Below are 26,432 nucleotides of genomic sequence, written 5' to 3' on the forward strand. Positions count from 1 at the left end.
AGAGGGAGGAGCGTGGTTCTATAAAGCCACTACAGTAGTGTACAGAACTCAGAACACCTTCATTTTGTCCTTCATGAAATACTTCCACACTGGACGCTCTCTTCATGGAAACTAGCTAGTGTGGCCTTGAGTTAGGACAGCCTTACCAAAGCACAGAACTGATTTGGAGTGTCATTTTCAAATATGCCTAGGCATTAGACACTCAAATCCCATTGACTTTTAATGAGTTGGAAGCCTAGCTCCATTAGACTGTATTTGCAATATTAATGGTAACTGGAGGTTTGCACTGAACAAGATTTGTATTTATAGATCTTGGATACAGGAATCTACATAAAGCATGTTATACACACTCCACAAATTCTGAGGGAACAGGCTTCAAGATGTTCTAGAACTGAAGCTGTAAACCTATTTATATTCCCAGACACATTACCTGAAGACAGAAGTAAGGTTGAGAGTACATGTAAGTAACTGAGGATAAAATACATTACTAGGTTTCTACAATTATTCCCAAATCAAGCATTATAAACATAGTAAATTCTAAATTTACCCTTAACTCCAAAATCCCAATATGCAGAGTTAAAAAATGCACAGTGTACTCACACAATCTTCCCCTATAGCAATGCCATGCCTTATCAATATGAGAGACACATTTCAGTGTATTTTGTCCAAAATTGAAATGGATTTGAAAAAAAGACACATTTGATTATTTTTTCCCCTTGTGTTATTACGGGGCAGTCCCAGACCCAGTTGCTCTTACTCTCCTCTCTGCTGAGCAGACTTGGTACAATTGGACAGCTTTTGAAATGGGAGATTTAGGATTAATGCTATTGTCTACCGTTATTTTTCATATCTAAAAGTTTGTCAGCTGAGGCTGGTGCATAAAAATCTTCATAGGAATGTATGGAGAATTGCCCTCTGAAAATGAGAAGTCTTCCACTATTTTCAATGGGAAGATGTCCACAGCAAGCCTCAGTTAAGGTGCTCTCATTCAAAATGGTTCTGATTACCATTGTTCCCAATTGGGGGGGGGTGGGTGGGTGGGAAGCCAGCCATCTTTGCTAAGACCTGCCTATAGCCTCTGTCCCATCGAGAACAAAGGAGGATGGATGCCCCTCTCAAGAGATCCACCCAACTGTGGAGAAGTTATGAGCTCACTCTTTTGAGAACAATGAGCAATGTGGGCCAATTTGAAAAATGGCTGTTTTTTATGGAATTTTCTATAGCAGAACATGATTCGTCAGCCCTTACTGAAGGAGAAACTTTCAATTATGAAGAATGGCTGAAAAATAATCAATAATCCTGAAAATAAATTCTTCAAAATGTAGCCCATGTGAGATCTCACTCGGTTAACTATAAATGAGCTTAGGCTGTAAGCTCTCTGGGGCAGGGACTATCTCTGTCCTGTGTTTCTACAATACCTAGTCCAGTGAGGTCCTGGTCCACGACTAGGACTCTAAGGTGCTACATTATTACAAATAATAGAAGTGTGAAGCATCTGTTTTCTGTTCAGATCTAGGAAAAAAGAGTGCTGAGCTTCGTAAAAGGACCCATTAATTTTAATTCCTAAACTAATTAACCAATTTATTTGTAAATTCTCAGAAAATTCATTCTATACTTAAAAAGAGTAAGTGCTGTAATTTTGAGAAGTACATTCTATATTCTTCATACCTAACCAAGTGTGTGAATCCCAGGTAGGTGCAAAATTCAACTATGGAACCACAAGCAGCAATTCCACAACATGCTGGAATGCAGTTAGCTATCCAATTCATTAGTTGTTCCCTAGATACAGGATGTATTGTGGACCTATATGAACAATGGAAAAAGAGAGAGGAGAGATTTACGGACACTATATTTTCATAATACAAGATGCGAGTAATTTCGGTGTTGGCTTATGGAGAATGGCCTTTCCTTGCAAAGATGAAGGCATTCAACACAAGAAGGAGTTAAGATAACAGGCTCAGGCTGAGCAAAGAATTCAACTGAAAGAAGCTTGAGCAAAGAGGCTGGAAGGACTGTGTGGGCAAGACGGTAGGGAGAGTGGTATTGTGTCAAAAATGGCATTACCTGTTCCTGTGTCACTAACAACTCAGGTTTCAGAGTAACAGCTGTGTTAGTCTGTATTCGCAAAAAGAAAAGGAGTACTTGTGGCACCTTAGAGACTAACCAATTTATTAGAGCATAAGCTTTCGTGAGCTACAGCTCACTTCCTCAGATGCATATCGTAGAAACTGCAGCAGACTTTATATATACACAAAGAATATGAAACAATACCTCCTCCCACCCCACTGTCCTCCTGGTAATAGCTTATCTAAAGTGATCATCAGGTGGGCCATTTCCAGCACAAATCCAGGTTCTCTCACCCTCCACCCCCCCACACAAATTCACTCTCCTGCTGGTGATAGCCCATCCAAAGTGACAACTCTTTACACAATGTGCATGACAATCAAGTTGGGCTATTTCCTGCACAAATCCAGGTTCTCTCACATCCCCCCCACCCCCATACACACACAAACTCACTCTCCTGCTGGTAATAGCTCATCCAAACTGACCACTCTTCAAGTTTAAATCCAAGTTAAACCAGAACATCTGGGGGGGGGGTAGGAAAAAACAAGAGGGAACAGGCTACCTTGCATAATGACTTAGCCACTCCCAGTCTCTATTTAAGCCTAAATTAATAGTATCCAATTTGCAAATGAATTCCAATTCAGCAGTTTCTCGCTGGAGTCTGGATTTGAAGTTTTTTTGTTTTAAGATAGCGACCTTCATGTCTGTGATTGCGTGACCAGAGAGATTGAAGTGTTCTCCGACTGGTTTATGAATGTTATAATTCTTGACATCTGATTTGTGTCCATTTATTCTTTTACGTAGAGACTGTCCAGTTTGACCAATGTACATGGCAGAGGGGCATTGCTGGCACATGATGGCATACATCACATTGGTGGATGTGCAGGTGAACGAACCTCTGATAGTGTGGCTGATGTTATTAGGCCCTGTGATGGTGTCCCCTGAATAGATATGTGGGCACAGTTGGCAACGGGCTTTGTTGCAAGGATAAGTTCCTGGGTTAGTGGTTCTGTTGTGTGGTATGTGGTTGTTGGCGAGTATTTGCTTCAGGTTGCGGGGCTGTCTGTAGGCAAGGACTGGCCTGTCTCCCAAGATTTGTGAGAGTGTTGGGTCATCCTTTAGGATAGGTTGTAGATCCTTAATAACGCGTTGGAGGGGTTTTAGTTGGGGGCTGAAGGTGACTGCTAGTGGCGTTCTGTTATTGTCTTTGTTAGGCCTGTCCTGTAGTAGGTAACTTCTGGGAACTCTTCTGGCTCTATCAATCTGTTTCTTTACTTCTGCAGGTGGGTACTGTAGTTGTAAGAAAGCTTGACAGAGATCTTGTAGGTGTTTGTCTCTGTCTGAGGGGTTGGAGCAAATGCGGTTGTATCGCAGAGCTTGGCTGTAGACGATGGATCGTGTGGTGTGGTCAGGGTGAAAGCTGGAGGCATGCAGGTAGGAATAGCGGTCAGTAGGTTTCCGGTATAGGGTGCTGTTTATGTGACCATTGTTTATTAGCACTGTAGTGTCCAGGAAGTGGATCTCTTGTGTGGACTGGACCAGGCTGATGTTGGTGGTGGGATGGAAATTGTTGAAATCATGGTGGAATTCCTCAAGGGCTTCTTTTCCATGGGTCCAGATGATGAGGTCATCAATATAGCGCAAGTAGAGTAGGGGCTTTAGGGGACGAGAGCTGAGGAAGCGTTGTTCTAAATCAGCCATAAAAATGTTGGCATACTGTGGGGCCATGCGGGTACCCATAGCAGTGCCGCTGATCTGAAGGTATACATTGTCCCCAAATGTGAAGTAGTTATGGGTAAGCACAAAGTCACAAAGTTCAGCCACCAGGTTAGCCGTGACATTATCGGGGATAGTGTTCCTGACGGCTTGTAGTCCATCTTTGTGTGGAATGTTGGTGTAGAGGGCTTCTACATCCATAGTGGCCAGGATGGTGTTATCAGGAAGATCACCGATGGATTGAAGTTTCCTCAGGAAGTCAGTGGTGTCTCGAAGGTAGCTGGGAGTGCTGGTAGCGTAGGGCCTGAGGAGGGAGTCTACATAGCCAGACAATCCTGCTGTCAGGGTGCCAATGCCCGAGATGATGGGGTGCCCAGGATTTCCAGGTTTATGGATCTTGGGTAGTAGATAGAATATCCCAGGTCGGGGTTCCAGGGGTGTGTCTGTGCGGATTTGATCTTGTGCTTTTTCAGGAAGTTTCTTGAGCAAATGCTGTAGTTGCTTTTGGTAACTCTCAGTGGGATCAGAGGGTAATGGCTTGTAGAAACTCGTGTTGGAGAGCTGCCGAGCAGCCTCTTGTTCATATTCCGACCTATTCATGATGACAACAGCACCTCCTTTGTCAGCCTTTTTGATTATGATGTCAGAGTTGTTTCTGAGGCTGTGGATGGCATTGCGTTCCGCATGGCTGAGGTTATGGGGCAAGTGATGCTGCTTTTCCACAATTTCAGCCCGTGCACGTCGGCGGAAGCACTCTATGTAGAAGTCCAGTCTGCTGTTTCGACCTTAATTTAGGCTTCAATAGAGACTGGGAGTGGCTAAGTCATTATGCAAGGTAGCCTGTTTCCTCTTGTTTTTTCCTCCCCCCCCCCCCCCCCAGATGTTCTGGTTTAACTTGGATTTAAACTTGAAGAGTGGTCAGTTTGGATGAGCTATTACCAGCAGGAGAGTGAGTTTGTGTGTGTATGGGGGTGGGGGGGATGTGAGAAAACCTCGATTTGTGCAGGAAATAGCCCAACTTGATTACACAATGTGCATGACAAAGAGTTGTCACTTTGGATGGGCTATCACCAGCAGGAGAGTGAATTTGTGGGGGGGGGTGGAGGGTGAGAAAACCTGGATTTGTGCTGGAAATGGCCCACCTGATGATCACTTTAGATAAGCTATTACCAGCAGGACAGTGGGATGGGAGGAGGTATTGTTTCATATTCTCTGTGTATATATAAAGTCTGCTGCAGTTTCCACGATATGCATCTGAGGAAGTGAGCTGTAGCTCACGAAAGCTTATGCTCTAATAAATTGGTTAGTCTCTAAGGTGCCACAAGTACTCCTTTTCTTTTTACTAACAACTCAGAAGCAAATGATGTTGAATGCTTATAGATCAACGTCCTAACAGATAAAGCACAAGATGGGGTACTAGTTGGTGTCTGCTGCAGGACACCAAACACCACTAGAGAACAGGATGACAGACTCCTTTGGCACCTATCTATAATTAAGGCTAAGATTATATCACGGAGGTCATGGATTCTGCGACTTCCAGAGACCTCCGGGATACTGATCTTGCTGTTGCAGTGGGTCAGGAGCTTGGGGAATGTCGGAAGTATAACTGGTGGGCAAGATGACATAAGCAGGAGGTTGGGGAACCAAAACTGTCTGGGTCAGAAGGCAGTGATCAAGAGGACCCTCACTCTGTCCAGCTGGAACTTGCATAGAACTTGTGGCAGAAGTGACAGGAGAAGGAAGGCATAGTTGAACTGGTCTGACCAGGTAAGAAGCAGAGCATCACAATGGGAGCAGTGACCTAGGGCTCTTCTGAAACAATATGGGGTGCAATTGTTGTCTGTTTGAGAAGCAAATAGATCTCTAGTTCGGGTTCCCCACAGAGTGAAAAACGTTGTGCAGCATCATGTTACAAAGTTGTCACTCGTGGTCAAGTGCGAGGTGTCTGCTGAGGAAGTCTGCTTCCCCAGAAGGTAGGCTACTGACAGGGTGATGTGATTGCTGACACACAAATTCCAGAGGCTGACTGCTTCTGCGCACAGGGAGGCAGATCTTGCTCCCCCTTGCTTGTTGATGTAGAAGTCAGTCGTAGTGTCAGACTTTACAGTGATATGGTGAAAGCAGATGAATAGGAGAAAAGACTCGCACATCCTCCATTCTGCCCACAGTTCCAGGATACTGATGTACATCCTAGATTCTCAAGATGTCCACACCCTTTGTTCATGTGGGCTCTTCAGCCTACCAAGGATACATCCATAATGATGGCTCTGTCCGGAGAGGAGGGGAGGGGATAAAGGGAACCCCCATGCATGGGGATTTGTCCACCATAGGAGGGAGGACAAAACTCGGTCAGAACTGTCACCATGCTTGACAGCAACTAAGGTGGAGTCTTGTGAATGGGTGACATAAGTGCACGATGCCATGTGGCTGAATAGGGAGAGAGATGCTTTGACCAGTATCCAAGGGTAGTTTATGATGTGAGTTATGATGTTATTCATGCTCTGGAACCTGTCCATGGGTGGGTAGGCTCTTGTGGTGATAGAATTCAAGGCTGCCCTGATAAAGTCCAGAGATTGGGGGGGGAGGGGGGGAGGGGGACAGATTTATCAGTGCTTATGCTGTCTCTCAGTGAAGAGAGAGGAGAGACAGCATCAGAGAGGTTCTACCCTCTTGGTAGGATTTAGCAGCAAGGAGCCAGTTGTTGAGGTATGGGAAGACAAGAAGGTGGAACGTCTGCAGAGAGCCGCTACAACTAAGAATACATTGGTAAAGACTCAGGGAGGCTGCTATACCAAAGGGGAGTAATTCTGTACTGAAAATGGTCAGAACCTACCATAAAACTAAGAAAACATCTGTGGGGGAAAGAGGGTGAATACCTAGGTGAACATAGGAGTCCCTCATATTGAGAGCCCATGAACCACATGCCCTTTTCTAAAGATGGAATTATTGCTGCCAACGTCACCATGTGAAATCTGAGTTCACAAAAGAAGTGGCTGAGATGGCAGAGATCAAGTATTGGTTTCCAACCACCATTCTTTTTGGGCATTAGGAAGTAGTCAAGTAGAATCCTTTCCCTTGATATTGTGGAGGAATGTGTTCTATTATTTCTCACTGCAGCAGGGAACTGACCTTGAGTGAGAATATTCTTGTGAGTGTGGTCCCTGAAGGTGGATGGGGTTGGAGGTTTTGGAGGAGGTAGGGATGCAAACTCTATCATATAGTCGAGTGGATGACGTTCAGCACCCATTTGTCCATTGTTATTTCAACAGCTGGAGTGCAAAGGAGTGCTAGTCTGCCCCCAAATACTACATGGGGGGCGCTGAGCTTAGTGATTTGTGGCTCTCAAGCTCCAGCCAAAAATATTGTCAAGCCCGAGGCTGAGATTGAGATGCTAAGCCCGTTGCGGAGGATGTAGGGAAACGGGACTTCTGAACCCTCTGCCTCTTACGTGGTGGTTCATAGGGTCTCAGATGGACACACTGCTGAGCTGTATACCTCAATTTGGATGATGTGTGATGAAACTTCCTCTTAGGGGCAGTTGTGTCTATCCTCAGTGATTGAAGTAATTGACCCTGGAGTCCTTCAGGGTATGCAGGGACTCACTTGTATTCTCACTGAAGGGGTGCGATTCATCAAAGGGGAGGTCCTCGATGGTATTCTGGACCTCAGTAGGGAACCCTGAGGCACAGAGTCATGACTCCCTGTGCACAATGAAAGCAACAGCCATGGCTCTAGAGAAGGTAGTGGCAGCATCAACAGCAGATTGGAGGGTGGTCATGGCTATCAGTTGCCTTCATCTATCAGAGTTTGGAAACAAGCTCTGTCCTGTTGCAGTAGGCTGCTGGTGAACTCAAACTTGGGATAGTTCATGAACCAGTAACGCCTGAAATTGATGAGTTGTAGCTCACGAAAGCTTATGCTCAAATAAATTTGTTAGTCTCTAAGGTGCCACAAGTCCTCCTTTTCTTGTTGCCTTAAATTGACTACCCTGAACTGGAGGCTGGCCCATGAAAAGACCTTCATTCCCAGCAGATCCAAGCACTTACCCTCCCTGCCCACAGGAGTAGACTGGGGATGCAGTCGTCTGGATCTTTCCAAAGCGGCCTGGGCCACCAATGAACTGGGAGCTGGGTCAGAGAACAAAAATTCCACACCCTTAGCAAACATACAACGTTTTTCTGCCCTGTTGGGCTAGGAGCCAGGTGGCATAGGTGGGCCAAACTGTCCTAGCCAGCTGCAGAATGGTTTCATTAAACAGGGAGAGCTATTATGTTGGATCCAGAGGCATGCAGAATGTCCAAGAGTTTGTGTTGGGAGTCTTGAATCTCCTCCAGAGGAATCTGAAGTTCTCCAGCAACTCTGTGGAGAAGGTCTTGGAACTACCTGAAGTCATTGGTAGGGCAAGAGGATGCAGATGTCACCACCTCATCTGGAGATGATGATAGCAGTCCTCCTGTTGGTTTAGGCAGAAGCACCAGAACTGCAGTAAAGTAGATCTGAGGGGAGACAAGAGGGGATTCCCTAACAGACCAGATTGAATCTGCAGGGGGCTACTAGTCCCAAGGTCCCCAATATGCCCAGTAGGAGGGGTCAATTGTGACTGGGGTACTAGTGGCTCTGAGTTAGATGAGGCAGAGGTGGGTCCCAGGGTCATGTGGGCCTTTTAGTAGTGGATAAGGGCAGTACAAAAGGTGGCTGATTCAGGTTCCAGTGGCATTAGAGGGCAGGTGTATTCTGCGTATGGGAGGGGTGATCAGCTCTGTCCTGCAGCAGTCTCTCTTGGGAGAGATATTATCCCCAATAGGTCCCAACAGAGGGGAGATATCCAGTAGTGTGGCAATGGATTCAGATCTTCGTGATGGAAGAGGGACTCTGGGTGCCCAGACTGTCTGAGGCAATAAGGAGGGTGGTAACTGGTGATGATTGGACTGTCTTGGTGCTGATGGATCCTGGGTTTCGGAGAAGCCAGGTGTGATTGGTTCCCCTGGGCTGCCTCCTGGAACTGGGATGCCACTGTGCCCCCTGACCCACCAGCCTGGGTGCCCTCTCACACTGGACTTCTGTGACAAACTGCAAAGCCCTCCAGCCTACACTTTCACCAGCATACATACAGGTAGGGACAGAGCCGCTGCAGTTACATGCAGGCTCTCTGACCAGCCCCTACATAAGAAGGCCACAGTTAAGGCAACTCCCAGCTCCCCAGGCATGCACCCCTTCTGAAATATAAAGCCAAAATTACACAGTCTTGCACTGCACAGGGAACTTGTACAGTGTAAGCTCAAAAAATTCACCCTTCCCCTCCTCCCCCCAATGTGGAGTGGTATATGCAACAGCCTTTGCCCCCGAGTTATTCTCTCACACTTCACTCCAATTCATTGGTTGAGATAAAGCAAAAGCAAGTTTATTAACTACAAAATATAGATTTTAAGTAGGGCTAGCAAGCAATAAAAAAAACTAATTGCACCGTTAATCGCACTGTTAAACAATAATAGAATACCATTTAAATAGTTCTGGATATTTTCAAATATATTGATTTCAATTACAACACAGAATGCAAAGTGTACAGCGCTCACTTTATATTTATTTTTCATTACAAACATTTGCACTGTAAAAAACAAAAGAAATAGTATTTTTCAATTCACCTAATACAAGTACCGTAGTGTAATCTCTTTATAATGAAAGTTGAACTTACAAATGTAGAATTATGTACAAAAATAACTGCATTCAAAAATAAACAAATGTAAAACTTTAGAGCCTACAAGCCCACTCAGTCCTATTTCTTGTCCAGGCAATCGCTCAGACAAACAAATTTGTTTACATGTATAGGAGCTAATGCTGCCCACTTCTTGTTTACAATGTCACCTGAAAGTGAAAACAGATGCTCGCATGGCATTGTTGTAGCCTGCGTCGCAAGATATTTATGTGCCAGATGCACTAAAAATTTGTATGTTCCTTCATGCTTCAATCATCATTCCGGAAGACGTGTGTCCATGCTGGTAACAGGTTCTGCTCGATAACCATCCAAAGCAGTGTGGATCAATGCATGTTCATTGTCATCATCTGAGTCAGATGCTACAGCAGAAGTTTGATTTTCTTTTTTGGTGGTTCAGGTTCTGTAGTTTCCCCATCGGAGTGTTGCTCTTGTAAGACTTCTGAACGCAAGCTCTACACTTTGTCCCTCTCGGATTTTCGAAGACACTTCAGATTCTTAAACCTTAGGTCAAATGCTGTAGCTATCTTTAGAAATCTCACATTTGTACCTTCTTTGCGTTTTGTCAAATCTGCTGTGAACGTGTTCATAACATGAACCTGTGCTGGGTCATCCTCAGAGACTGCTATAACATGAAATATATGGCAGAACGTGGGTAAAACAGAACAGGAGATATACAGTTCTCCCCCAAGGAGTTCCATCGCAAATGTAATTAACTCATTTTTTAATGAGCATTATCAGCATGGAAGCAAGTCCTCTGGAATGGTGGCTGAAGCATGAAGGGGCATACGAATGTTTAGCACATCTGGCACAAATACCTTACAATGCCGGCTACAAAAGTGCCATGAGAACGCCTGCTCTCGCTTTCAGGTGACGTTGTAAATAAGCAGCAGGCAACTTTATCCTCCCTAAACAAAAAACTTGTTTGTCTTAGTGACTGGCTGAACAAGAAGTAGGACTGAGTGGACTTGTAGGCTCTAAAGCTTAACATTGTTTTGTTTGAGTGCAGTTATGTCACTAAAATCTACATTTGTAAGTTGCACTTTCATCATAAAGAGATTGCACCACAGTACCTGTATGAGGTGAACTGAAAATTACTATTTCTTTTGTTTGCCATTTTTACAGTGCAAATATTTGTATTAAAACAACAACACTATAAAGTAAGCAATCTACTTTGTATACTGTGTTTTAACTGAAATTAATGTATTTGAAAATGTAGAAAAACACCCACAAATATTTAATACATTTCAGTTGGTAGTCTAATTGCAGTTGTAATCGTACTGTTAAACAGTAATCATGATTAACTTTTTTAAATCACGATTAATTTTTTTGAGTTCATCGTGTGAGTTAACTGCGATTAATGGACAGCCCTAATTTTAAGTGATTATAAATAAGACAAGATTTAATCATGAGTATTTTTAGTAAAAGTCATGAACAGGTCATGGGCAAAAAATACAATATCAAGGCCCCACGACCTGTCCATGACTTTTACTGAAAATAGTCATGATTGAATCTTGGAGGGGTCCACTGCAGGGGATGGGGGAGGAAAGTTGGGTGCCCACTGCACGGGAAGAACCAAAGAGGCCCACCACCACTCTGGGCCCTGCTGGGGGAGAGGGAGCCCCAGCAGGCCTGCTGCCTCTCCAGCCGCTGCCAGGAGGGGGAGTCCTGGGTCCAGCTCATTGGCAGCTGTCCGGGGCTGCCAGAGCTGCCGCCGGTGCAGCTGGCTGTGAGACCACCCAGGTAGCTGGCTGCAGAGCTGCTCTAGCAACAGCCCGTGTGGCTGTCCCCAGGGCTGACTGAGCAGCTGGCTCTGTGGCCAGATGCTTGGGCGGCCCTGGGGTCAGCCACACTGACTGCTGCAGAAATTACAGAGGTCACAGGAAATCACAGAATCTGTGACTTCCACAACCTCCATGAGAGACGTGGAGTTCTAATTCTAAATGATAGCAAACAGATCAAAGCAGATTACCTAGCAAATAAACAAAAAACGCAAATTAAGCTTAATATACTAAATAGATTGGATATGAATAGGAGATTCTCACCCTAAGAGACGATACAAGCAGTCCGCAGATTCTTAAGGGGCAAACTGCACTTGCTTTACAGCTTGGAATCCCCAAGTGTCTCATTCACAGGCTAGAAATCCCTTTAGCCTGGGTCCAGCAACAGTCTTTGTTCCTTGTGTGGGGAGCAAACACCACCAGATGATGCCACTCCCTGCCTTATGCATCTCTTGCATATGGCAGGAACCCTTTATTACCAAAGCTTGGTTCCCAGACTAGTCTGTGGAAAAATACTGACATCCCAAGATGGAGTCTAGAGACATGGTTAGGGTTAGGGTCATGTCCTTGTAGAGTCATAGCAGCCATTACTTGGAGGCTGTCTGTAGCATTCGCAGGAAGGCGCCGCAGGTGGGAGATAAACTTCTCCTAAGGCCTACTTTTTTTCCCAATGGCCCATTGCCGTGAATAGGCTCTTCCCCACCCACTATTTAGACTGAAAACATCTTGTCTAGTTGGCGTTACCCAGGTGTAACTACATTTGAAATACAGAGTCAATATTCATAACTTCAGATACAAAGAACCAATCCCTGTAGCAAACCTTGTTGCCTACTCTGTCCCCATATCTACTCTAGCGACACCAGAGGACCCAACCACCTCAGCCACACCATCAGGGGCTCATTCACTTGCACATCTACTAATGTGATATATGCCATCACGTGCCAGCAATGCCCCTCTGCAATGTACATTGGCCAAACCGGACAATCCCTACGTAAAAGAATAAATGGACACAAATCGGACAACAGGAATGGTAACATACAAAAGTCAGTAGGAGAACACTTCAGTCTCTCTGGACATTCTATAACAGGTTTAAAAGTAGCTATACTTCAACAAAGATCTTCAGAAACAGACTTCAAAGAGAAACTGCAGAACTAAAATTCATTTGCAAATTTAAGACCATTAATTTTGACTTGAATAGGGACTGGCTAGCTCATTACAAAAGCAGCTTTGTCTCTCCTGGAATTGACACCTCCTCATCAATTATTGGGAGTGGACTACATCCACCCTGATCAAATTGGCCCTGTCAACACTGGTTCTCCACTTATGAGGTAACTCCCTTCTCTTCATGTGTCAGTATATAATGCCTGCATCTGTAATTTTCAGTCCATGCATCTGAAGAAATGGTATTCTACCCACGAAAGCTTATGCCCAAATAAATCTGTTAGTCTTTCAGGTGCCACTGGACTCCTTATTCCATTGACTGTGTATCTTAGCTAAGTTAATGGAGAACAGACTCCATAAATATTTTCATAGATTTTAAATACCATTATGATCATCTAGTCTGACATCCTGCTCAATACAGACCGAAGAATTTGTAGGGTATAAACACAAAGGAATGAGAAATTATTTAGGATGGGTCAAAGAGGCATGAGCTCAGAGAATTGGATGAAGTTGAGAAAGAATGAATTAGGCTAAGTAGGAACAAATATTTAAGTGAAAGATCTTTTACATTGTAGAAAAGTCTTCCAAAATAGAGAGCAGGTCCCATAAGTTGGGACAATTCACACCTGTAGGGACGAAGCAGTCAAGAATATAATGGAGTGCATATTCCTGCATGTGCCTCAATGAGATGGACTGGCTGGAATGGTAAATGAATTAGTGGGAAATAACTGCAAATAAACAGAAGGCAAGGAGAAGCAAAGTTGAGACCTGAAAATGAGGAAAACAAACAAAGGTAGGTGCACAATGGGCAAGTACAAAAGCATGTACAGCACCATACAAGAAAACAAAAACCCAACTCAAACACCACCACTGGGGATCCCTAATTAATGGGGATTTCAGATCTTTTAAAAGATTATCTGGATCAGGCATTAATGGAATTAGTTATACAGTAGAACCTCAAAGATATGATCACCAGAGTTACAGACTGACCGGTCAACCAGACCCCATGTGGAACCGGAAGTAAGCAATCAGGCAGCAGCAAAAACATACACATACACACACAAAAACCACCAGCAAATACTGTACTGTGCCTGTATTGCATCTTAAAGGTAGGCACATCTGTGCTGCCTGTCCCCACCCCCACCCCCTACTCGCCACATGGCGGGCAGCCACTTATAGGTAGGAAGTGAAGATGCTAAGTTTCACAGGCATCGCTGTGAGCCCCTGAGCAGGCAGAGCAGGAGCAGTGCTGGGGTCTGCACTGCTTTCCTGTTAGCCACCCCCCCTCCTCCATGGCCAGGAGGGGGACAAACTTGCATGCACAGTCTGAACCCAGGAAAGACACTTCCCGAGCTGCTGCTGGAACCTGGCCCAGAGCATTTGCTGCTGGAGCTGGAGCCCCGCGCGCTGGAGCAGCAGCTCAGCTCAAAAAAGGCCACAGCCTGCACCATGTGTCCACTGACACCATAGTGCCCCCTGACACCATAGTGCCCCAGGGTACCTCACTCATCACCCTTGCATCCAGGGGGCTAGAACCAGCTGCCTGTGCACACCCCCACTCGCCAGGCTAGGAGGTGAAGACGCTGAAGGTCACTGGCACAGCTGTGAGCCCCCACTTCAGGCAGTCTGCCCTGAGGAGCATCCCATAACGTCTTGGTCAGAATTATGAACATTTCAGAGTTACGAACAACCTCCATTCCTGAGGTGTCTAAGTCTGAGGTTCTACTGTAATAGGGATGATTAATACGTCACGGTAACTGAGAATGACCTTTCTCCTTTATGAGCTACCTTCTCTGAAACAGAGGAAACTCAGACTTCATATGGGTGCATTTACATAACCAAGTCACTTGGCTAATACAATACAAGCTGAATATCCTTAGCATTTTTCCAAAAGAGAAACTCAGACTAAGTCCAGAAGAGACTGCAGTAGAAAGAGAGCCTAAGACATAAGCCCTAGTATCAGAGGCCTGAACTAAAGTAGTGGCCAAGCTCTGCTCTGCTTGCTTGCAAGCTCACAGAACCTGGCAAGAACAGGGCTGGTATTGCAAAAAACGCACATATTCCTGAGAAGTGCTTGGCACAGGACACTCGTGCAAACGCATTCCAGAAGGATGGTTCCACAACATCTCCATACCAACACAAAGATAACAGGAACATGCTGACCTCTCAAAGATAAGGTCAGGATGACAATATGATGGATAGAGATGTTTTGCTCAAACTAACATGTACAAGGTAATGGGTGACAACTAGCCATGTCGGGGGGGAGAGCGGGGGGGGGGGGGGGGAAGAGGAGGATGGTAATACATAACTTAGAGTAATAGAAGATTAGGGTTGGAAGAGTCCAACTCCCTGCTCAAAGCAGGGCCAACCCCAATTAATTCATCCCAGCCAGGGCTTTGTTAAGCCAGGCCTTAAAAACCTCTAAGGAAGGAGATTCCACCACCTCCCTAGGGAACCCATTCCAGTGCTTCACCACCCTCCTAGTGAAATAGTGTTTCCTAATATCCAACCTAGACCTGCCCCACTGCAACTTGAGACCATTGCTCCTTGTTCTGTCATCTGCCACCACTGAGAACAGCCGAGCTCCATCCTCTTTGGAACCCCCCTTGGGGTAGTTGAAGGCTGCTATCAAATCCCCCCCCCTCACTCTTCTCTTCTGCAGACTAAGCAAGCCCAACTCCCTCAGCCTCTTGTATTGGTGTATAAAATGGAGACTCAGAGAGTGTGTCTTTGGCCAGCTTAGGGGATAGTGGAAAGTCTCATCACTGACTGAGTTGCATCCACTGTCACAGGCATACATGTGCTAGTGTAACTGTAGACAATGATCCGGGGAGCTAGGACCGTACTTTGTCAGCAATAAACCTAACCTAGTGCCTTCGTATCTCAACGGATCTTGCGATAATTGGAGGTGTTCGATCGAGATCTGCTGTGCCAGCTGCCTTCGTAGAGCTGAAGAACACACACAGTCAGACATCTGACTACAGAAACCACCGTGATCATCTAGTCTAGTGGTTCTCAACCAGGGGTACATGTACTCAGAGGTCTTCCAGCAGGTACATCAACTCATCTAGACATTTGCTTAGTTTTACAACAGGCTACATAAAAAGCACTAATGAAGTCATTACAAATTAAAATTTCATACAACTTGTTTATTCTGCTCTATATTACTATACACTGAAATGTAAGTACAATATTTATATTCCAGTTTATTTTATAATGATACAGTAAAAATTAGAAAGTAAGCAATTTTTCAGTAATAGTGTGCTGTTGATACTTTTGTATTTTTATGTCGATTTTGTAAGCAAGTAGTTTTAAAATGAGGTAAAACTTAGGGGTACGCAAGACAAATCAGACTCCTGAAAGGGGTACAGTAGTCTAGAAAGGTTGAGAACCACTGATCCAGTCTGACCTCCTGCACTTTGCAGGCCACAGAACCTCACCCATCCACTCCTGAAATAGACCCAGAAACTCTGGCTGACTTACTGATGTTCTCAAATCATGATTTAAAAAAAAGATTTCACATTGCAGAGAATCCACTATTTACTTTAGTTTAAACCAACAAGTGACCTGTGCCCCATGCTGCAGAAGAAGGCAAAAAAAATCCAGAGCCTCTGCCAATGTGACCTGGAGGAAAATTCCTTCCTGACCCCAAGTACATCAATGCAATGAGAAACACCAGCCTTCCTGATCGCTCTCCAGCTAGTGTGTGGTGGGTTTTTTATTTTTACCTTGGTGGATTGGCTTCAAGTTCTTGGAGCTTTTCTTCCAGCTTTCCTTGTGTTTCTGCCAACTCATCATACTCCTGATAAAAGGTTAAACAGATTCAGTCAAGTACTAGCTTTAAATTTCTCTTGTTTTTAAATAAAAAACAAGGAGACAATGAAGTGTCCATAGTAAACTTACTGCCAAATAATGATCACACAAACGCAATGCATATTTTTGTAGTTTCCCCATGAACACATAAAAGGAAAATATTTTAACACAAAGGATGAGATTTAGATTCTCCAAACTTGTGAAAAGTAAAGTTTTTTTTATTACATGTTTATATTATGGTAGAGCACACAGGCCCCAGTAAGAATGGGGTTTGATCCATCTCTCATTGAAGTCACTCATACGTGTTTCAATGGGCACTGAATCAGGCCCCTGGATCCTAAAAGCACTATTAGTTCAGCCACATTTCACACTTGTGACGTCCATTTCTGCAATTAAACAAATACCTTAAAACACAAAATCCTACTTTCCTGGATTGTCAGCAAACACTCAGGTCAGAGAATGTGATAAAATCCATTACAGTTCTGGTGGAATGAGATACCAGATGGTTCTCATAGTAACTGGACTCAACCACACCGGATGTGATATATTTTCTATTCTTGTTTCCTTATTAAAGACTTAATTATTTCATTGTTGAATGTATAAAGTGAGATATTTCCAAAGTAAAAGCAAAATAGAAAATACTAAAGCACATGGAGTATACCCAAGTTCAAACCAGAATTTTAAAGGAAGACCTTTATAGACAGCTATTGAGTAATATACTGCATCAACTGATGGGGAAGAACTCATTGCTGGAAGTTATGACTAATGTTCCCTCTAATTTTTTCCATCCATGTGTGGAATGAATTTTGTTATGTGCACCAATATTGAGGTAATGGGCAGATATGTGCCACCAGTAAAAACAAGTATCAGAGGGGTAGCCATGTTAGTCTGGATCTGTAAAAGCGGCAAAGAGTCCTGTGGCACCTTATAGACTAACAGACGTACTGGAGCATAAGCTTTTGTGGGTGAATACCCACTTTGTCGGATGCATGTAGTGGAAATTTCCAGAGGCAGGCATAAATGTGCAAGCAAGAATCAGGCTCGGGATAGCGAGGTTAGTTCAATCAGGGAGGATGAGGCCCTCTTCTAGCAGTTGAGGTGTGAACACCAAGGGAGGAGAAACTGCTTTTGTAGTTGGCGAACCAGTCACAGTCTGTTTAATACTGAGCGGATGGTGCCAAATTTGCAAATGAACTGAAGCTCAGCAGTTTCTTGTTGACATCTGGTCCTGAAGTTTTTTTGCTGCAGGATGGCTACCTTTAAATCTGCTATTGTGTGTCCAGGGAGGCTGAAGTGTTCTCCTACAGGTTTTTGTATATTGCCATTCCTAATATCTGATTTGTGTCCATTTATTCTTGTATTACAAGATTCAGAGGCTTCTTGTATGTTTTTCTCTGCCACCACTTCTCTGTATTATCATGAACATAAGACCAAAGGGAGCTTGTGTAATTCTAATTGGTGAAAATACCAGTTTTGTTATTTGGATCTCGTAGCACTGTCAGTAGGGCACGTGTTAATTTTTTCATCCATGTGTGGAATGAATTTTGCAGTCCCAGATTGTTCCTTAGAACTGAAGTGAGATCTTCCATGTTCCTAGTGCGTCTCCATTTAGTAACTTACATCTCTGCTAGGTCCGGCCACTGAATGTTCTAGAGCAGTGTTCAAGTGATACAGTGATGGGGAGCCAATGATAAGAAACCTAGATCGGTGCATTAGTACACAGTCTTGCAAACTCTCAACAAGGAAATCTATGCTTCAGAGGGGAAAGCTCTTACTGTTTTGCCCTCAAACAACCATTTGGTACCTCTGTTTTCATCAGTTCCCATTCTTTTGAACTAAATCAAACTTTCCCAGCCTCAGGGTACACATTACAGCTATATCTGCAAGCCAAGTGAGGAAGGAACACTGAGGTAAGAAGTACCACTCTTAGCTCTAATATATTTATATACAATCTCATCCTTTCATTGTTCACAGACAGATCCTATACTGTCATATGATCTAAATGGGTTCTCCAGCCCAGATCTGAAGCATCCATTACAATCATGGGGTGGGGGGGGGAGGGGTTGGATATGGATAAAAGTATGGTTGAACAAAGATATGCCCTTCCAAGTATTTGCAAGTTCATTAATGAAGGGATGTCAGAAAATATATTGGAACTGGAAGCAGTGAATGGATGCAATATGGGAACGAATACATTGCTGGGGAGTAACTGGCACTCATCCTTAAATCAAACACATAGACTGTATCAAAAGCTTATAAAAAATAAGATATTTCATGTCTACTCTCTCTTTCCCTCCTATCCACTAGGCCAGTAATTCTGTCAAATAAGGAAATTAGGTTGGTTTGGCATGATTTGCTTTTGACAAATCCATGCTGGCCATTCCTTATAACCTATTGTCCTCTAGCTGCTTACAAATTGATTTAATAGTTTGTTCCAGCATCTTTCCAGGTATCAAAGTTAGGCTGACCAGTCTATAATTCCCCAGATCCTCTTCACACACACACACACCCATAAAAGGAAAAAAAAAAAAAAAAAAAAAAAAAGATAGGTTGCCCTTCTCCAGTCCTCTGGGACCTCAGCCATGCTCCATGAGTTCTCAAAGGTAACTGCTTCAGCTAGTTCCTTAAGTACCCTAGGATGAACTTCATCAGGCCCTGCTGACATGAATATATCTAACTTATCTAAATATTTTTTAACCGGTTCTTTCCCTATTTTGGCTGGCATTCCTTCCCCCTTAGTGTTAATATTAATTATGTTGAGTATCTGGGTCACTATTAACCTTTTTAGTGATGACTGAAGCAAAATTGGTAATAAACACCTCAGATTTCTTGATATCAACAGTTATTAGCTCTCCTTCCACACTAAATAGAGGACCTTCACTTTCCTTCGTCTTTCTCCTTTTCCTAATGTAAAAAAAACAAAAAACCAACCACCTTCTCTTATTGCCTTTTTTATGTACATTGCATAGGGACTCAGAAGAGTGCTCTAGAAGAGTAGCTGTTTGACAAAGGATGACTTTGGAAAGGTCAAGGTCATAGGACAGGGATCAATCCAAAGTTGAAGTTTCCCTGTTTACTCCCTGCTGTTAACTTATTTTTCTTTCCTGTTATACACACTATGAGAAGACCTTGATGACTTATGACTTTTCTTCAAAACTGTTGCACTCTCTTACTAATTGAGGCCACTTTTCCAGAATTAGGGGGGAAAAAAACCACACATTTAAAAATTTTTCTTCTTGTATTTGAGGAACTTTTCTGACAGCCACAGTGGGTGGTAAGTTCCTACCAAAGCAAACTTTTCAGAGAGGCCCCATGAAAAGGGGTTGGGGAGGAGGATGGGAAGAGCTCCTGGCACTATATTTCACTACCGTAGCTGAGACTACCAACAATCCAGGAGCTGGGTGGGAGAAAAAAATATTCTAACCTGTTGTGGGATGTCAAAGATGGCAGTTTTGTTCACCATGGGTGAAATGGACTAAGAGGCATGCCAAATAATCTTGGCACATACCATTAGCTTCTCATTTACTGATAAAGCAATTCTGCATTTGTGATGGGGTTCCTAAAATATCGATGAGTCTTTCTTGACACTTATCAGTCCAAAGTCTCTACCACACTGAACAGCAGCTATTGAAAATACTTAAGCGGAAATGAAGTACTCTCTTCTGTAGAGGTTGAAGGATGAGCTGTACCCTAAAGGAAAAGAAGTACTTGTGGCACCTTAGAGACTAACAAATTTATTTGAGCATAAGCTTTTGTGAGCTACAGCTCACTTCATCAGATACTGTAGCTCACGAAAGCTTATGCTCAAATAAATTTGTTAGTCTCTAAGGTGCCATAAGTACTCCTTTTCTTTTTGCGAATACAGACTAACATGGCTGCTACTCTGAAACCTGTCCTAAAGGAAAAGGGCATCCTCAAGATTACTATCACCCCTCTCATCAGTATCTATTTCCAGCAACTCTTCCCTAACCCACAGGAGTGGGGGGACAAATCTAGGAGAAAAGCATAAGACTAATTATAGGAAGTGGAGGAGTAACATTACCCTGGTTTCTTGATTATCCTCTTGACCCTGACTCCCTAAACTGAGGAAGAGGAGGGCACGAGAGCTAATATACTATGGAACACAATCAAACTGGTAATTGTGGGAACTTGAACAGATTAAACTCCACAGAGTACGAGAAAAGCCAGGGGGAAGGTTTTTAAAGTTCTATGAATAAGATGGGGAGCCTATTTTCTGAGATTTGGGAAACTATAAAGTTTCCCATAACTTCATCTGTGATGGATTTGGAGGTGTGCCCTAAAGGTATTAAATCTAAGCTTCCCTTCAGGAAAAGACTGAAAGGGAGTTAAGAATATGTCTAAAATCTAAATGAGAGAAGTGACGGGGACTGCTCACTGGTTCTCACACCAGATGCTGATGAAGTAGGACAGACACAGTTTGAAGTAGGACAGACACAGTTTGGATCCAAGGACTACTCTGGAATTAATGGAATCAGGGGAACCACCTCAGTTCTCAAGTCTAGATCTAATGCACCTCAGTTTCAAGGCCTTCAGACTCATTCACGATTACTCCTGGTGCTACTTACAAGATGATTCCAAACATAAGCCGAGGGAGCATTCTGTTGCCTGGTCAGAGGTCCTGTAGTCCCACAATGTATTGAGCCAGGAGGATGTCAATGACTGGATCTAAAGAGCACTCAGGCTGCTTCACAAGTATTTGGATTCTATAGAGGAGCAAAACTGGAGGAATCCAATTCCTAGGCCCAAGCAGGGAGCACCAAAGGACAAATCACTCATCAAGCTTAAAGAGCCAATCTGGCATAAATGGAGCCATATTCAGGCAGGTGAGCCTCTCGCAACCTCTGCAAGTTTCTTTCGTATTTATCAATCACTGACATTTTGGCCTTACAGGAAACAAATCTCTTCGAACATGAACTTTTTCTTTCCAGACTGCCATCTCAACATGCACAGTAGTTGGATGCCTGTTTTGGACAGTGTCCGACAGTGCCAAAGCTGAACTGTGATCTAAAACTGGACTAATTCCTCAACACGTTTATGTTGTGACAGGAGCTCATGCAGTCCCATTATCACTTTCCAGAAGCTCTAACAAAGGGAACATGCATGTGAACATTTCAGAGCAGTTTCACACAGGCAGTTCTTCAAAAGTGTACCTGACACAATTTTACATAATCAGGTTGTCGTTCAGATTTTAAAGACAAAAGTTTGTAGACTGAAACCCTTGTATTTATGGCATTCCTTACCTTGCAGAGAGCAGTAAGATCTCGGTGTTTGCTTTTCACAAGGAACTCTGCAGTAATATCCCGAGGTGGTTTTACTTCAGATGCCTCCTTATACTGCTGATGGAGCTCTTTAATCTTCTCTTTTAAATTCACCATCTGGGAAGAGGGAAGGGGAAAAAAGGGAGATTTTGTAACATTTACAGTGAAAATAAGAATTCTGCCTCAAAAACAGTCACACCACTGGCGGCACTTCCCCCCTTATTATAAGGGATGTTGCTTATGTCAAATTGCACCTCACAGGGCACAACAGTAAGAACCATCAATCCTATATTTCTAGAGATTTTCTGACTAACATGCACAGTATAAACTATTACTGTCCTCTGGCAAAGCATACAGAGTGGAACCGTTGAGGGTAGGAAAGGTGCCAGAACTCTATGCGCTTTCTCTAGAGGGATAGCAGCATCACCTGTAACAGTTAATCTGCACTAAATCTTCAAGTGTTTCAATGCTGTATGTTTCCAAATGACTAAACATCTTTTTATTTACCTTAAGATATTTAAGGTGACTTTGTAAACAATTGCAAATTAATCCCATCACAAACCATAATCTGCGATAAGCATTTCCAACAGAAGTGGTCATTACAGTGATGCTTTCAAGGAAGAGCTGGTTTGCTTTTACATATTACTTTGCACTGTCTCCATCCTCTCCACTCCATACGTATTTACAGTCTTGTCCATGTGTGTCAGCTATTGGCACAATCATTGTTGTACCTTCTTCCAGGGGGTCCTGTTTTCTTTATACAGGCTTCTTGTACTCATCTGGAAGGTCCCTATCCCATCCATATTTAAGTCACCCTTAAACAGTCACTTCTGCCATGATGGTTACAGTGAATCAAGGCGACGTCTATATAAACTGCCTACTTTCCCTGGCCTCTGCTTACTTGTTTGTCTTTAGACTGTGAGGTTCTCAGAAGAGGAAAAAAGTGTCCTTCAGTGTTAGGAAAGCCCCAGCTTAATAAAATTAATATAGTTTCCCTGGGGCTTGCCTGGCACAACACAACTTCTCCTTGTGGACCAAAAAAGCATTATTATTCATTTATGAATAGTGTTGCTGCCCTCCTTGATAAAATCCAGATAAAATTTTGTTATTTCTCCAGGTCTAGTTCCTTTTCACATAAACATTAAATGTAATGATGGTAATCAGTTTCTGAAATCAGTTTCTCCTTTAAGTCCTAATAACTTTTTCCAGTGCATTTGTAAGAGAAGGAAGTGAAAAGAGTACGCATCCATGGGAGAAGGTCTGACCTTGTTAAGGAGATCTTTCAGCTCCTCTTGAGTTTTTACTATCTTCTTCCAATGTTCAATCTGTTCATCCTTCACATGCTTCTCTTGTAATCTAGGGGTGCGGAAAGAAGCCAGAGATTATTTTAACTGGGAAATCCTAGTAAACTGCATGCTTTTCTCATCAACATCTGAGCCATGAGTGTAAAGTAATAAAATAGAACCCAGAAAAGTGTCATTTCAATAAAGAATGGGGTGTATTCTTTAGCAACTGTACAACTCATGAAAAGAAAGCAGTTGGTTAGCTAGTAGCTAAACATAGGACAACCTACCAAAAGCCAAAGGGTAGAAATTCTTACTTGCAGGAAATGTTTCCAGACAAATAGGATTCAAATATGTGGACTTCACGCTGTATCACACCTTTGTGCTATGTCAAATATTCATTTATTTTATTAATTACTAGATCACTAATGGAAGAGGAATTTTCAAGGCAGATACTGGTTAAGGTAATATTCCTCATCCTATGTCTACAAAGCAGTACTAAAAATGTGGAAAGGGTGTGCGCACAAATGCTGGACACAATATGTGCCAAGTGGCTGCAAGAAACCAAGATTTATCAAGTCGTCATCATGACTCTGTACTTTAAGAAAATCCAAACAGAATCCTTACGGGGGAAGACTCATGTAATCGCCAAGCCCAATTCCAATATTGGCCGGGAGGAAAATCAAGAAAGAGAAAACACAGCAATGGAGAAAGGATAGAAGAATGGATATTAAGAGGAAAGATAGTGCCAATACCAGTGTAGCTAACAGCCAAGCAGGCGATATTGGCAAAAGAATGACTGTGCCTAATCAGGTGAGGAATCTGGGCAAAACCAAGCAGAAACCATTAAGATGATACCAATGCGAGGAGCCTGGGTAACAGAATGGAGAAACTAGAACTACTGGTGCAGGAAGTGAAACTAGATATTCTAGGGAGAACAGAAACAGGGTGGGACAGTCGTCATGACTGTAGTACAGGGATTGAAGGGTATGCGTTGTTAAGGAAACACAGAAATAAAGGTAAAGGTGGTGGAATAGCATTGTATAATAATGATGAGGGAGACTAAAGAAATCAGAAGTGACGGAATGGATAAAATACAGTCTGTTTGTATCCAAATCATTTTGGGGAAGAAATCTCCCAGAGGTTCCCCTGGAACAGAGCTTGGTATTGGCTACAGACCCCCAGAATCCAATCTAGATATGGACAGAGACCTTTTTAAATTAAATAAATACTACTGGAAATTGTGTGATTATGGGAGACTAACTTCCCAGATATAGACTGGAAGACAAGTACAACTAATAATAGTAGGGCCGAGATTTTCCAGGATGTGATAGCTGACAGACTTCTTCTCCAAACAGTCGCTGAACCAACAAGTGGTGATGCCCTTTTAGGCTTTGTTTACACTGGAAACTGAACAACAAAACTTTTGCCGTTCAGGGGTGTGAAAAAAACAAACACATACACCCCCGAACGACAAAGTTTTGCAAACAGTGCTTTGCTGGCAGGAGTACTCTCCTGCCGACAAAGCTACTATCACTTGTTGGGAGTGGAAATCTTTTGTCAGCAGCAGAGCTCTCTCCCGCTGACAAACAGCAGCTACATTGTGTACCTTTTAGTGGCACAACAGCAGCAGCACAGCCATGTCGCTAAAAGGTGTGTAGTGTAGACAAAGCCTTAGATTTGGTATTGGTAAGTAGTGAGGAGCTCATAAAATAACTGGCTGTAGGGGACAACCTTGGTTCGAGTGATCGTGAGCTAATTCAGTTTAAACCAAATGGAAGGAGAAACAAAAATAGATCTGCAACTATTGTCCTTAATTTCAAAAGGCAAATTTAAAAAAAATTAGGGGAATTAGTTAGGGAAGTGGACTGGACTGAAGAACTCAAGGATCTGAATGTGGAGGTGGCGTGGAGTCAAAGTTACAGGATCTATCATCTGCATCCCAACCAAGGGGAAAAAATTCACAGCAAAGAGTTGAAGACCAAAGCTGGATGAGCAAGCATCTCAAACAGGTTATTAAGAGTGTCAAGCAAGAGTTAAATTTAGCTAACAGCTAAGGCAGAAACCACAGATCAAGCAGAAATGCTTCAGAGGCCCAAGGACAATGGCTTCTGTCAATAATTGATAACTCAGATATTCAAATGTCCACCCAGTAACTCAGCTTATCGGTAAGAAAGGACAATGCTGACCTCCCACAGGGCGCAGGGATATCTGTAAGCACTCATCCTTACCCTCCCACCCCGCCTCTTCCCCCCCTCTCCCCCTCCTCCCATACCCCCCCCCCCCCGCAAGGTAGCCATAGATACTTGATGTAACAGGATGACCTCTATACAGATGTACTGTTCCTATTATTATCTTTGTTAAGAGCTCTCTCTTTACTTGTAACTATATCTGTCTCTGTATGTACAAATAAATGCAAATGAATTAATAAGAAAATGTATATAACTGGCCACTGTGGCACCATATTTTTGAAGCTGTTTACCAGACTTCCCGGTGCCATGAATAAATCCTCCTTCAGTATTGTCTGTGCTTGCCTGATTCTTGGGGAAAAAAATCTTTTTGCCTTTGGCGCAGTGAGCAGGATGTGATCGGGAATCCTCTGAGCGTTTCTCACAACCAGGGACAGAGGTGAGGACCCTTTTACTTACCACCTCTAGAGTGCACCTTGGTTTGGGACTCCCCAAGATACCCCTTCACACCCCTTCTTAATACAAACCAAATATAGGACGCACAGACAAGAGGACTGAAAGGGACTGTGTTTGTGGCCAAGTTTTTGGGGTGCAGGGATCGCTGGAGGAGAAGGCTGCATTGCCAGATACTGAGCACCAGGGCGTGTGCTGCAGCAGACTGAGTACAAGGGTGTGCTCAGTCGGTCTCCCCTTAAGCACCGCTTAAGTGGGATACAATGTTGTATAAGTTGCCCCAGGATGCATCAACGATTCCCTCTGTGGGACGGGAACTCATTGGCGTGCCCCAGGGAGCACCAATGATATCCTCTGCAGGAGGGAGGCTCATTGACTGGCCCCGGGGAACATCAATGATGCCCTCTACAGGAGGGAGACTCATTGATTTTATAAAAGGGAAACTGAAAAGGTTCAAAAAACAATGGCAAAAAATGGATGAAGTGAGGGTATGAGTATGATGGACAGCGTGTTGTGGTGGTCTGGTCAAACAAAAGGAAAATTAAAGAAGGGGATTGTAATAATGTATTGCAAATATGAAAGGAAATTACGAGAGTTGGAAATACTCCAAAAGGCTCTTACAGCGGAGCTGAATCAAAAGGCAGATTTCCAACACAAGCTAAGTGAGCTTGAAGCAGAAAACAAGGTTCTAAGAGCAAAACTAAAAGAAACCAGCTCTTCTGCACGCCGTATTGTTGCTAGCATACAACAAAAGGGTAATTTCACTGACATTGGTTTAGGCGGCGATACTGATAAAGACCAAAATAAAATTAATTAAAAACACCTTGAAAAACAAATTCAGAATTGGAACCTAGCACACATGGGGGAAGATCGAGATAACTGGCCCCCTCCTCCACCTCCTCCACCTTTTAACCCAGAATTAAGTGCCAGTGCTCCCTTGGCCCCTCTCATAGTGACCACTTGGTGGTCAGGGACAGGTGAAA

The 26,432-nt window shown here is 43.4% G+C and overlaps 1 protein-coding gene across 5 annotated transcripts in view; it reads right to left on the reverse strand.

Moving 5' to 3' along the window:
* Positions 1–26,432, reverse strand: part of KDM1A (lysine demethylase 1A) — a 181,343-nt gene that overhangs the window by 48,853 nt on the left and 106,058 nt on the right. For 3 of the 5 annotated variants that reach the window (XM_073317369.1, XM_073317368.1, XM_073317372.1), the window contains 4 exons: positions 22,790–22,880; positions 21,507–21,641; positions 16,161–16,234; positions 1,669–1,803 (listed from right to left, as the gene is read on the reverse strand). In XM_073317369.1, coding sequence (XP_073173470.1) covers positions 1,669–1,803; positions 16,161–16,234; positions 21,507–21,641; positions 22,790–22,880 — 435 coding nt within the window. The remainder of the gene's footprint in view (positions 1–1,668; positions 1,804–16,160; positions 16,235–21,506; positions 21,642–22,789; positions 22,881–26,432) is intronic. The other 2 variants (XM_073317371.1, XM_073317370.1) reach the window with 1 other exon arrangement.

This window comes from Lepidochelys kempii, chromosome 19, assembly GCF_965140265.1.
Source record: "Lepidochelys kempii isolate rLepKem1 chromosome 19, rLepKem1.hap2, whole genome shotgun sequence".
NCBI classification, from domain to species: Eukaryota; Metazoa; Chordata; order Testudines; family Cheloniidae; genus Lepidochelys; species Lepidochelys kempii.